The 12636-nt window shown below is 44.3% G+C and overlaps 1 protein-coding gene across 2 annotated transcripts; it reads right to left on the reverse strand.

Moving 5' to 3' along the window:
• Positions 1-57: 57 nt before the first annotated feature.
• CLN5 (CLN5 lysosomal BMP synthase) lies at positions 58-11750 on the reverse strand. 2 transcript variants are annotated; one of them, XM_088051950.1, is made up of 5 exons: positions 11635-11750; positions 7919-8428; positions 4407-4572; positions 2991-3216; positions 58-1192 (listed from the first exon to the last, which is right to left on the reverse strand). In XM_088051950.1, the coding sequence occupies exons 2-5, from the start codon at positions 8233-8235 to the stop codon at positions 681-683; spliced, it is 1221 nt and encodes a 406-aa protein (XP_087908076.1). In that variant the 5' UTR covers positions 8236-8428; positions 11635-11750; the 3' UTR covers positions 58-680. The 2 variants fall into 2 exon arrangements, with proteins under 2 accessions (XP_087908076.1, XP_005516850.1); XM_005516793.3 differs by lacking the exon at positions 11635-11750 and having other exon boundaries at positions 7919-9674.
• Between the last annotated feature and the right edge of the window lie 886 nt (positions 11751-12636).

Consider the following 12636-nt stretch of genomic DNA (forward strand, 5'->3'; position numbering starts at 1 on the left):
TTGAACATCAAAACAGGGAGTTTGGCTTTTATCTGTACCACAGAACACACATGAAACTGAAGAAGAACCACCTGTATTGTGTTTACAGTGCAATTGAAGGAAACGAAGTGGTAAAAAAGCATCAACCATGCCATCCTCCTGTACATTCACTGCCCCAGAATACCAGAGAATAGTTCACAGGTCCCAGCTGTACAAACCAAAGAACTACAGGAACATCAGTGTAAGGCACATGTTGAAGGAACTGGGCACATCAAGACACTCATGTTGAGCGAGTTAGTCCTTGTAACTTGTGTCCCATCTCTCTTGGTGGCCAGCTGCTATCTGCTGCCAGTGGCCATGCATGTGGAGAGCACCTGAGCCCAGAGCAGGCAGCTGCCTCCCCATTCCCCCTCTGGCACTGCAGAGCTCAGCCAGAGGAGCCACTGCAGTCTCCCTTCATGCAGCAGGGGCCATGCTTACACAGAAGCTGGCCAGGTCAGCGATGCTGAAGCATTCATGAATGTGTTACATAGGTAGTACGAAAACAAATGCAGAGTTTTTCACCTGGTACAGCAAAGCCTTCCCAACACAATGTTTTAGTCAGCAGTGAAACATACAACCCTTTAACACCATCATGGTAGCACTCCAAAATCCTTAAGAATATTCTGCCATAAAGGCAAGTTTTGTTCTTCATTAGGCAGTCATACACCAAAGGATGCTTTGTGTCCAACAGGCAAAGGGACCTCTTCATAAATTATTTTGAGATAAGGGGACTTCATAGGTAAAAACCAGTATTCCAAGTTGTAGAAGAGGTAAAACTGATGATTCAAGATGACATGATCAATTATTTTGAAAAGATCCACAATAAACTCTCTGACACTCTGATGAGGTTTAAACGGATTGTAAAAGTCACGTATAGCTGCTGCCAGTGTCTTGTTTCCTCCTGGTCCAAAAATAGATGTTTCATTCCCCAGATAAATAGGTTCTCCACTGAATAAAATTATGCTTGTATAGTTTGTTTGTATCTTCTTAAATACAGCTCCTAAGTCAGCTAGCTTCTGGTAGGTTCTCAGTATAAACTTGGAGCACTCATATGAGTCAAACCACACTGTTGACCTTTTGTCAGGACTTGCTTGAACTGTCCAGGTCTCGTAGTAAATGCCAGTCTCATTGTCGTATTTTACCCATTGTGCCATTTCATTAAACATGGTTCCTGTAAGGGATGAAAATAAGTATTGCAGAGATGAGCTAACAAATGCAGGATTCAAAATATTTTCCATCTATTTCAAGGTTCACCTGCCCCCCTGAAAAAGTTTACCTGCACTACCTCACCATACAGAGACAAGGCTTAGGCTGGAGGGGCAAGGGATAACCCACTGAATAAACTACGTTTACATGCAGCTTATTGAAACTGTAATTCCTTTCTCTGATCCTTTTCCTGCTACTAGGCCAGAACATTCAAACATCAGAGAATTGTGACACTTCTCATTTTGCTTTATCCATGCAGACAAACATGGCAGAGGTAGTACAGTCTACAAGAGATGCTGACAAAATGCTCACCAGACCAACAGACATTTCTGCACTTCAAGTTTTAATTAAATTCAAAAATTCAGAGCAGAAATTTTCATGTCTTCACAAAAGAGACGCAGACTGAGACACCCTGTTGATTTAGCAACTCCACAGCTGGCAAAGCTGAATTGAGACAAATTATGGGTGGGATGTAAGACCACTAAGATGGGATGCCTTTTCCAGCTCTCTGAAGGGAGCAAGTTCAGCTCATGATGCTGTTCATCTGTGCTTGCATCCACTCACCCTCCTTGACTAGAAATCTGAAAGCTATTGTGAAATTCAGACAACTGAAAACTCTCAGAGATCCTATTCCCTTAAAAGTTTCATGGAAATGGAAAGTGAGAGAGGTGAGGAGGACTATAACAATGCCTCCATGAGGCACCAGTGTAGCCTCACCTTTCTTGGGCATCAAATAATTCACAGAGAGGATGCATGACAAGTTCCCCAGCAGTATGAAAAATTTTAAATTGCTACTCATACATAAGAATCCAACCATATCAGGCATCAAATACTTCAGTCACGAACTACAAACTCACAGGAAAGCAGCTCCACTTTACTGCCTTGTTTAAAGAACTGCCTAGAATTTCTTAGCAGCACTGGATGGATTATGCAGAGACTGAGGCCAGTAAAGCTGCTAAGGGTGGAAGCGGGCACACACAAAGTGCCACATCACATGAGCTGTAAGCTGACTCCGCTATGTCCTGCACACTACACCAACTTCAGAAACGAAGTGGTTTTGGTCACACAAACTGTAACTCTCCAAGTCCTCAGTGAACTTTTTTTGTAAGTCATTCACTCTATTGCTAGAGTAATCAATCAGATTTATTTGGATGACCTTTTTATTTCAAGATTGCAGTGATGAATATATTCCAGGAGACTCTTATGGTGATCACCTATGTATTTTGAGGTGTAAGGCCTAGGTTTGTTCTACAACATATGACAGAGACCTATTACTGGGGACATTTTCATGGTTTTTAGGACACATAATGAGAGAGACAGAAATAGAGATTAATATTTTTATATCTTTGAGACTGTTTCTAAATATACCATACTTGTTTGCTCAGTAATGAACATGTTTTCAACAGTTTTTCTATCTCAGCAGTCATCTGCTACTTCACAATAGAAGATTTTGTTTTGGTGAAGCTATGTGAAAAGAGTCCATAGTGACTCTGTATAAGCTGTTTTGCTATTTTTACACTCAAGAGACTCGTGTTTTTGTACAGCAACACCAAACAACTCTCACTTAACAACTCTCCAGTGTGAATTGTTCAAAAGGCAGCAGCCTCACACCACTTCCTGTATTCAAGAGAGTGTTTAAAATTAGCATCATTGACTAACACTGCAAATAGTCTACAGAACATAAATGAAAAGATACTGCTTTACAAAAGACAAGGCTGACTCTATTTTGTATTAACATTATCCAAAGCATCTATAAAATTTACCTGATATTGTGGTCACAAGAACTAAAGTTCCATTTGCCTTCCAGTGTGCATCATCTATTCCTTCATAAAAGCAGGCAGCTCCCTGGTTACACCAGAATGGTGCATCCATGCCAGGCCGCAGATGTGGAAATGTGCAGTTCCCAAGTTGGAAGAGCTCATACCACTCCATTGTGTAGTTTTTGCCTGTTAGAGAGCTCTTGAAACCCACAGCATCATGCATAATTTTCTGGAAAATTAAAAAAACCCCAAGAAAAAAAGAACCAAATCACCAAAACTTTGATTTCACAACAACTTCAGCTTGACCTGTACAGAAGGTAAGATGCTCAGGAGCTGTTCTGTAACAGGGTGAGAAGAGGGGAGGGAGCTCCTATAACATCTTGGATTCAGCAACACTGAAGCACAATACACCAGACTGCATGACACACATACTTTTATCAGAGCATCATGCTAGTGGGTGTCTATCCATTGTAAATTCTGTCACTTGAAGGCAGATACTCAGTGGGAGCTCATCATCAAGACTCAAGCTGGCTTTTAAATCCTTAACTTCATGGGGGTATGAGAGAAATAAAGAGCTATTAAGGTATTAATATTATTAAAGTTATTGAAGTTATTAAAACCAGATCTTGCTAATGAAAGCCATAAAACTAATGAGATAAATACTTCATTTAAAAGCTGTATAGTAAAAACATAAATCCAAACTTAGTTAACAACTGAGATAACAATATTTGTATCTATTTCAATTTTTGACTTTTTGTGCTTTGTTTTGATTCACTAGCATTTATTACTTAGGAATCATGCTTTGAATCATGTTTTTAATTTTGCTACTGCTATAACTATAAATATTACTAAAGCTGAGACTTCATATTTGCATGACTCCATGAATGCAAACTTCAACTCCATACTGATCATAACACTCAAGAAAGAGCTGTAAAAAAGCAACCAAGTCCTCATGATCCACTGTTCCAACCAGCTGGCTGTCTGCTCCTGACAGATACCAATGTCCAAACAAATATGTGAATTTTTAACAGGAGAAATATTAAGACACTAAGCAACTATTCTATCTGATATAAGGGGACAAATAAAAGTATTTTCTTGATGCGGTGATAGCACAGAAGAAGAGACATCCAAGACATAATGGTGTACGTATACAAAGCACTCATTATGCAGCTACATGGGGGAACATGTTCAAACCCACCAATGATGGGTTTCATGCTCTTGTCTTTAGCTGAGCTAAATTCTGTACATTTTGTTAGAAACTTGGTGCTCTTTAAGTATCCTCCCTACAGGTAGCCTAGCTTGCGTGCTCTAATATTCATGCATACGAGCATACCCCAACCTTACAGCTCCCATTCTTGATACCTGCTGTTAAACTCAGCTGAATTTGTCACTATAACTTTGTTAAAAACATCACCTTACCAGATGTCCTAGTAGGTCCCCATACTTGAATTCCCATACTGGAGCCTGTAATCGATACACTTCAATGATATCCTCTTCTTTCATAACTGGAATGGCAGAGCCAGTGGGACAGAAGGTGTAACGAGCTTGGCAGTAAGGATCAGCTTTTGGACGGTAATCAAAGCGCCTGTGTTGAGAAAGAGAAGCACACAGAATGACAAGCACAGCTTTGCTGCTGGAGTAACTGCCATGGCTTCCTGAGGGGGACAGCTTACGTGTCCAGCACCCCCAAAGACAGACTGTGTGACCCAGACACTGCAACATGGAGTACACAGGTTCATAAAGCTGCTGGGGTGCTCATCTGCAAAAACAGCATTTCAGAACTTAAGGCTCACAAATGCAAGTCATGTTGTACTGATTGTGAAGGAGTGGAAATAATGTGGATTACAAAGGGTGACATAAGATCAGAGACACAGATGCTGGGTAAAGGATAGTTTGAGATCTGCCTCAAAAACATTCTCCTGGCAATTTATTTACACAGGGATTGACTTTGTTCTTGCTATTCTATAGTAAGAGGTCCCCAGATGCAGCTATTTTGACTCTACACTATTGCCAAGATCAGAAAAATAATTAATCCCTCTATGCTAATTTAGATACCGTAGATGGGATCATTGTTCCCATTTCATTCCTATTAAATCTCAAAAACAAAACTGAAGGCCCAATCCACTTCCTTACCACACTGTATATGAACAGCAAAGAACATTTTTGACATGTGTATGTGGCCAAGTTTCGGAAACAGGGTGGCTACAGAGGTGGCTTCTGTGAGAAGCTGCCAGAAGCTTTCCCCATGTGTCCTGGGGTGACTTTATGATACTGGTATCCCCAGTCTGGTTTATGTTATATATTAAGTTCTGCACCTTTAAGACTGGCTTTGAGAGCAAGAGAGGGGGAAGAAGAAGCGCGCAGTTTGTGTTAAGGAAAAACATCACTCCCACACATCCCGCTCCTGGACTGTGGTGTCTGCAGCACGGACAGACAGCGGGACAGAGCTTCTCTCTGGCTTTTAGTTAGTTCTAGCTAGCTGAGGCAGAAGAGTTCCCTGGACCTTTGGTTTTTTTTCCCTCCTTTTTTTCTCTTGGATCTGTGCAAGCCTGCTCTGGACTGAACACCCAGCCAAACCCCGGGAGCTCACGCCTGTGGCCCACCGGGGCCTGGGCCTCGGCACTTTCCAGCGCCGGAGGGACTGATAAGGACCTGAGCGAACCGAGCTACACCACATGAAAAGGACTTTTCTTCCTAGACTTGCCATCCCATTGAACAGCAAGAGGTTTTATTATTTAATATTACTCAATTTCTGTTAAATAAACAGCTTTTTCCACTTCTCTCCAAGAATTTTTTTTTTTTTTCCCCGGACCATGTAATTGTGGCCAGACAAGAGCAGGGTTAGAATATGTGAGAGGCACAGCCCTGAAGACACCAAGGTCAGCAAAGAAGCAGGAGCTGCTCCAGGTGCTGGAGCTGAGATTCCCCTGCAGCCCATGGAACAAACGCACACTGGGCAGGTGGATGCCTTAAAGAACGCTTTGAACCCATGGAGCAGGCTGTAGACCTATGAAGAGAGGAGCTCAGGCTGGAGCAGGCTTCCTGGTAGGACTTGTGACCCTCTGGAGGATCCATGTTGGAGCAGGCTGTGCCTGAAGAACTGCAGGGAAGAGTGACCCATGCTGTAGCATTTCATGAAGAACTGTTGCCTGTGGGAGAAGTTCATGTTAAACTGTTTCCTGTGGAAGGGAGCCCACAGTGGAGTAGGGGAAGGACTCCTCTCCCCTGAGCAGCAGCAGGAACAGCATCTGTTTAAATGACCGTGACCACCATTCCCCATCTCCCTGCACCGCTACGGGAGGAGGGAGAACCTGGGAAGGAGAGAGGGGTGGGGCAAAGGTGTTTTTAAGATTTATTTCACATCTCATTATTCTGCTCCGATTTTATTAGTAACAAATTCAGTCAATATCCCAAAGTTGAGTCTGTTTTGCCTCTGATGGTATTTGATGAGTGACCTCTCTCTGTCCTACCTCAGCTCATGAAATTTTTGCTGTATTTTCTTTCCCCCATCTACTTGTAGAGGGGAGTGATGGAATGATGTTGGTGGGCACTTGGCATCCATCCAGGTCAACCCACTGCAACAGGTCTTCTTCCTCTTAGGGAAGTGACCTCTTTAGGGTCACTCACTGTATCTTACTTAAGGCTCCTATATTCCTGTTACCAAGGAATTAGCATGCACAGCTTGTCCAGAACTTGTCTGCTTAGCCCGAGAGTCTAACACATTCAGCTGTCCAGGGCTACTGACACAAATACCCCAGCCATGAGATGACTCAAGAACACAGGACTTCTTGAGCAATACTAAAGCCAGCAGCTCAACTGAGGCATCAGTGATTTTCCCTGGGGACTTCTTCCCCAGGCTTACTTGGAACTCCAGCATGTCTGTCTGCCTTTATTTTTTTGGGGGGGGTGGGGGGGAAGAAAAGACAAAGAAGGGAAAAACAATCCCCAAACCCTAAATGAGTATGTTTGAAAAAAACACACAGAAAACAAAGACTTAGGACTACCACACATTCAAGTCCTGTTTCTAGCTTGCACACATTTTCAATTACCCCTTGCACTGCACCTTGCATGTGACAAGAAGGTACATGCATGTTACCTAAGAAACATCAAAACCCCACATTTCTGAGTATATCCCACCAACAGGATTGTTCTCCAAATCTGACCATCCCAAGACCCAGTCTTGTAACTACTTCACTTGCTGGAAAATCCCAACAACTCGTGACTGCAAGATCAGCTCCTTCAGGCATCACCTGACATAAGTTTAACTGCTGGGAATTGCACAACAGGCTCTCAAAATTTCAGGTGTGTATTATTAAGTTACAGTCAAACATTGGTAACTACTCCCTTTACAAACAGCAACCCCGCACAAAATAATCAAGAGTAGCTCTTCTTCTGAAGGGGCTCATTTCCCCGGCACAGACAAATCTATCGCTATTTTCACGCCACAATGTGCTGTCTCTCCTGCTGTCCCCGACACCATCAGGAATTCTGGATCTCAGGCCGCTCTGGAACAGCGAACGGGGTTTTGTGCCGTTTCATTTGTCACGAAGCATGACGTAAAGTTAAATTTAAAAAGCAAAACAAACCGTACCCCGATTTCCTCATCACCACCTTTTCTGCGGGCTTTAAGGAGCGTGTTTAAAGGCGGGCAGTCACTCCCGGGGCACCAATCCCTCCCGCTGCTGAGATCAAACGCACCTCTCGGCCTGGGACGGCACTACGGCTCCCTTGGCGAGCCAAACACGCCAAACACCTTGTCAATGGTCAGCACGCCGAGATTAAAAAGGGGAAGCTTCCCACGGCCTTTCTAGTCTAGTACACAAGGAAGAAGAAGCAGCAGCAGCAGCAGCAGCAGTAGCAGTAGTAGTAGCAGTAGCAGCAGCAGCAGCGCAGCGCTGTCGGGCCCGCGGCGGCCCTGCCTCAGCACTCACCTGTAGGGCACGGGCCAGCGCCGCTGAGGGGAGCGGAGCCCCGCCGAGACGCGCGGCCCCCACAGCGCCAGCAGCAGCAGCAGCAGCGGCGGCACCAGCCGGGAGCGGCGAGCGGCGCCCATGGCGGAGCCGGGCCCGCAGCTGCGGGGGAAGCGGCGAGGCCGGAGGAGGCCGGGCGGGAAGGGACCGCCCCAGCACCGCCCACGGGGCCCGGGAGGCCGGCGCTGCCCGCCAAACACGGGCTGCAGGTAGGACCTGGCTGAGCGGGGGTGCTTTTCCCCCTCCTCCCGAGAGAAACCAGCCGAGTGCCGAATCATCCCTGAGAAACGTCAAGGCTGAAGTGTGACTGTTTCTGGAGATCCAAGCACACCAAGTACACGGTGTTATCGTTTAGCTGGAGTAGGGCTCCTCTGGCGTTTCACGCATTGCTTTGGAGACGCGTCAAGGCTGGTGAAGGGGCTGGAGCACCCGTTCTGCGAGGAGCAGCTGAGGGAACCGGGGGTGTTTAACCTAGAAAAAAGGGAGAACCTTATCAATTTCTACTGCTCCCTGAAAGGAAGTTGTACCCAGGTCGGGGTCGGCCTTTTGTCCCAGATAGCCAGTGACAAGATGAGAGGACATAGTTTTAAGTAGCACCAGGAGAGATTTAGGTTGGGCATTAGGAAAAATTTCTTCACGGAAGAGATTATTAGATACTGGAATGGACTGCCCAGGAAGGTGGTGGAGTCACTGTTCCTGAAGGTATTTAAGAAGAGACTGCACAGACTGCACTGAGTGCCTGATCTAGTTGACATGGGGGTGCTCTAGGTTGGACTCTGTTATTTCAGAGGTCTTTTCTAATATTTTTTCTTTTTTTCTATGATTCTGTAAAAGACACATCAAGTGTCCATCCTCACACCAAGAACCTACTAAGGGGGTGACCTCCAGTTCTAGCCCTGGGATGATAACGTGAGGCCTCACCAAATGTCAGGAGGGGCTTTTACTGTGATAAACCCTGTAACCCTGAACCTCTTCAGACTGCCCAGTAGTCCTGTCTGAAAATTTTCAGAGCTTCAAGCTCAGTTTGTATATCCATCGCGCATTTCAGAACACTTTTTCTAATCATAACACTTTACGTTTCAGGAATCACATAGCAGTTTATTCTCTCATCTTTATGACAATGGTGAGAACTATCCTGCAGATGAACTAAGAAAAACTGTGAAGACAGGTTTGCCAACAGCATCCCTCCAGAAAACAGCTTTTTCCAGCTCCGTAGAGTTCAAAACTGGCTATGCTGGCATCAGAGTCCAGAAGGCTAAGTTTAGTAGCTGGCATCCAGAGTGAAAAGGCTGGTGTGTGCTATTCACTGGGTAAATAATAACTGTGCTGTGGACTTTTGACTATTAGGAGCCAGAAAAATACACCTGCTCATTTCATGTGAGCCCCTAAAGAACAATCAGTTCTCCAGTAAGCACAATGCTAGGCTATATATTCAAACAAAATTGCAGGTGGAAAACCCTGCATCCTTCATAAAAATGCAGGATAGGCTGCTGAATATCAGTTTCAGTAATGCTGGGGGTACTAAAGATGTTCAGAAAACCTTAAAACCTTTAATTTCAGCAACATTTCTTTATCTCACTTCCCTGCTGCCTGATTGCACTATTTAAAAATAGTGTTTATTTTTAAAATCCATGCCATTCAGCATTATACATTAATTTAATGCATGTTTACATAACCAATAAATGCTTATATTTCCATATCTCTTTTTTATCTCATGCATGTTAATTGTGTCTGATTTATAAAATCTCTGGGTTTATTTCTTAGAAAACAAAGTAATCATGAATGTTTCATAGCTTGAGTGTGGTACAGTATACCAGCTCTTTCATCTGTTCAAGAAGAGATATGTTTGTTTGGAATACAGCCACAATTCCTAGTGCTGGAGATTTGGATGTGTAACTCTGGAAGTGCTTTATGAAATGAAGGAAGGCTAATTTGTCCCTTCTTTGAAACCAGGATGCAAGGAAGTGAAATGGCATAAGGAAGGTGCCATAACTGCTCACTAGCCAAACTCAAAATGCAGTATGAATGGGTTCTTAGTCCTGGCTCAGCATATGTTTGCAGTGTGGATTATTAAATCTCCACTATAAAGATGCTGAAGGGGTTTATTTTTAAAATTAATTAATTTATTTTAATAGCATTTTTATGTCTCACTTCATCACATCCCACAGGATACTTTTGCAACAAGGTACATTGTTTTTTGGGGTTTTTTTTCTCATGCAACCTGAGGTATGTTGTGAATATAGAAAATAAACCACTAATTCATTTAGGAATAAATATACTTGAGCTAAAAAACTACTGTCTAGTTTATCATGCAGAAATATGTCAAATTCCCCATTAGAAACCCACAGAGCTGATCTGCTTCTTTGTCCAGTAACAGACTTTGAGTGAATGCTTAGACTGGCTACAAAGATCAAATTCTAGAGCTGATAGGATTCCTAAATTTTTCTCATTTTCCAGAGTATTTTCTTTTTTGATTACTGAAAACTGAGCATTTTCCTGAAACAACAAAGACTCTTGGTGGTTTCCCATTATAAATCAGTACCTTCTCCATCTTTACCCTTGTCATGAACAAGATGGAAGGGATGGAGAGAAAAGGGAAAACAAATCCTGCTGCATCAGTCAGAAGTTGCGGGTTTGAACAGATTGGCTTTGTACTTGAGTCATCACACTAAGTCAGAGCAGAGAGGCAGAGTTGCACCTGAAGTAACAGCCCGTCTCACAAAAATGGGCTGCTGTGGATGGTGCTTACACCACAGCTGCACATCTCCCAGCCTATGCACACATTGGCAATGTGCCATTCAATGGGAAAGTCAAAATTATACATATGGATCACAGCAGATAAAGCTACACATCTGGCAGCTTTACTGATCACAGGGGTTTTTTTTTCCACTTACACTGGCACATGTTAGCTATTGAGTCAGCTGGATGCATACTGAGAAGTACAAACATTACCTGAAGTCACGCTGAAACTGCTCTGAAAGACAGGAGTTCATCAGAGGCACAATCTCTGCCTTTGAGGAGCAAGAAAGAAATTTTGAGAAGAAGCCAGAAATAGGACTTCTGTGCATCTACACTTTGCTACATAGCCTGAGATGCCACCTGAACTGCGAGCTGGGCTGGGAGAAAGCCATGTCTTTTTCTACAGTAGGGTTGGAACGACTGGGCTTTGTAAGATACTGCTAAGAGTTCCCCTCACGACCTCCTTGACCCTGGCAGATAGGACAACAGCTGTGCTCAGAGGAGAGATGTGCAGTTCAGTAAACATTTGGGATTGCAGGGCAGCTCCTCCTTTGTCTGCCAGCTTAGGGGGCAGGTGATGAAAATAATTTCTTTCCAAGGTGGAATACTAGGGGGGGTCTGCTGGAGCCTGAGAGATAGAATGAGCATTGGGATGAGGATGCAGAAGAAGTTCATAATGAGTTTTAAACTGAGATGAACCATCTGGGATTTGCTGCAGGGTAGGAAAATGTAAATTGATGAGTCAGCTGGGTTCCTGTGAAATACAAAGAGCTGTCCAGGTCAAATTTAACCTAACAGATGTTGTCAGGCAACTAAGGTGCTTCAAATAAGGATTTCCACTACAGAAAATATCTTCCTCAAATCCTGGGCAGCAGGAAAAGACCTGGGGTCTAGATAGACCTGTAATTCAACCCCTTGAAGTCTGGAGGGGACAGTACCTGTTCTCTTCCTTTCAGGGTGTGCAGCTGGTTGCTCAAACAAGGTCTGATAAAAACTTGCAAGGAAAGTCAGAAACTGCTTCTGCTCTGCTGAGACATCTCAGAAGGAGCTCCCTGCTCCTTTTCTGGTGAGCTGCGTTTAAGCCAAAGCTCATGCCTCCCACCTGAGCTACACTGCAGCCACACCTGAACCCAGCTGTACCCCACTGACGCAGACCCGATCCATGCATTGGTCATTTCAGCGTAACTTGCATTTACCACATCACCATGGATTTTTCTAGTGATCAGACTCTTGGTGGAACCTCACTGCTATTTAGTCTCTGAAAGGGAACAGACACATATCAGTGGCTGGATCCAGCACAGCTGTATCCCAGATACAGCAGGGTAGAGGCTGGGATTACACAACTTGTGCCAAGGTCAGTTCATGGGATGTGCAGGAAGAGCGACCTACATCAGGACACCAGGAAACACCTGCAGCACAGCTCAGGTGATGTCTGGATGCCCAGGCCTAAGTGCACACGGATTTGTGGCGGGGGAGTGTGTGGGTGGAGGCCACAGCAGAGGCTGGCCAGGGTATTTATAGGGCTACTAGGGTACTGAGGGCCTTGACCACAGCTTCTCCTCCCATCAAGGTGTGATCTCTCACCTTGTAAACATTTGGCTTCAGAGCTGTACTCCTTGTGAAATTCTCTTGCTTCTGTGGGCCCAGGATGGAGAAGAGTCCTCTTAGGGATACTTTGGGGTGACACCAGGTGTCTAGTCACTAGGGTGAGAGCTAGGGCAAGAACATGTCATGAGCTAAGATGAAAACATGGACCTAAGACACAGAGGGACATGACAAGGTCACACAGGGCGGAGACATGGCACAAGCAAGTTGGAGCTGGATCAGGAAACAGAACAGGCACAGAGATGTGACACAGAGAACCTGAAGTAGGATAGGATTATCATATCCCAAACAAGTCTAGGGTTCATCCAGGAAAAAGGACCCCCTATAATGTGAAT

This window comes from Pseudopodoces humilis, chromosome 2 (assembly GCF_049639895.1).
Source record: "Pseudopodoces humilis isolate 2021_Gansu_Grassland_sample_001 chromosome 2, ASM4963989v1, whole genome shotgun sequence".
NCBI lineage: Eukaryota > Metazoa > Chordata > Aves > Passeriformes > Paridae > Pseudopodoces > Pseudopodoces humilis.

Coding starts and splice junctions, on each gene's coding strand:
- CLN5 (XM_088051950.1), bottom strand. CDS start 8,235: ATGATTCGGCACTCGGCTGGTTTCTCTCGGGAGGAGGGGGAAAAGCAC. Junction 4,573..7,918: donor CGCTGGCCCGTGCCCTACAG/GTGAGTGCTGAG, acceptor TTCTCAACACAG/GCGCTTTGATTACCGTCCAA. Junction 1,193..2,990: donor TCTTGTGACCACAATATCAG/GTAAATTTTATA, acceptor CATCCCTTACAG/GAACCATGTTTAATGAAATG.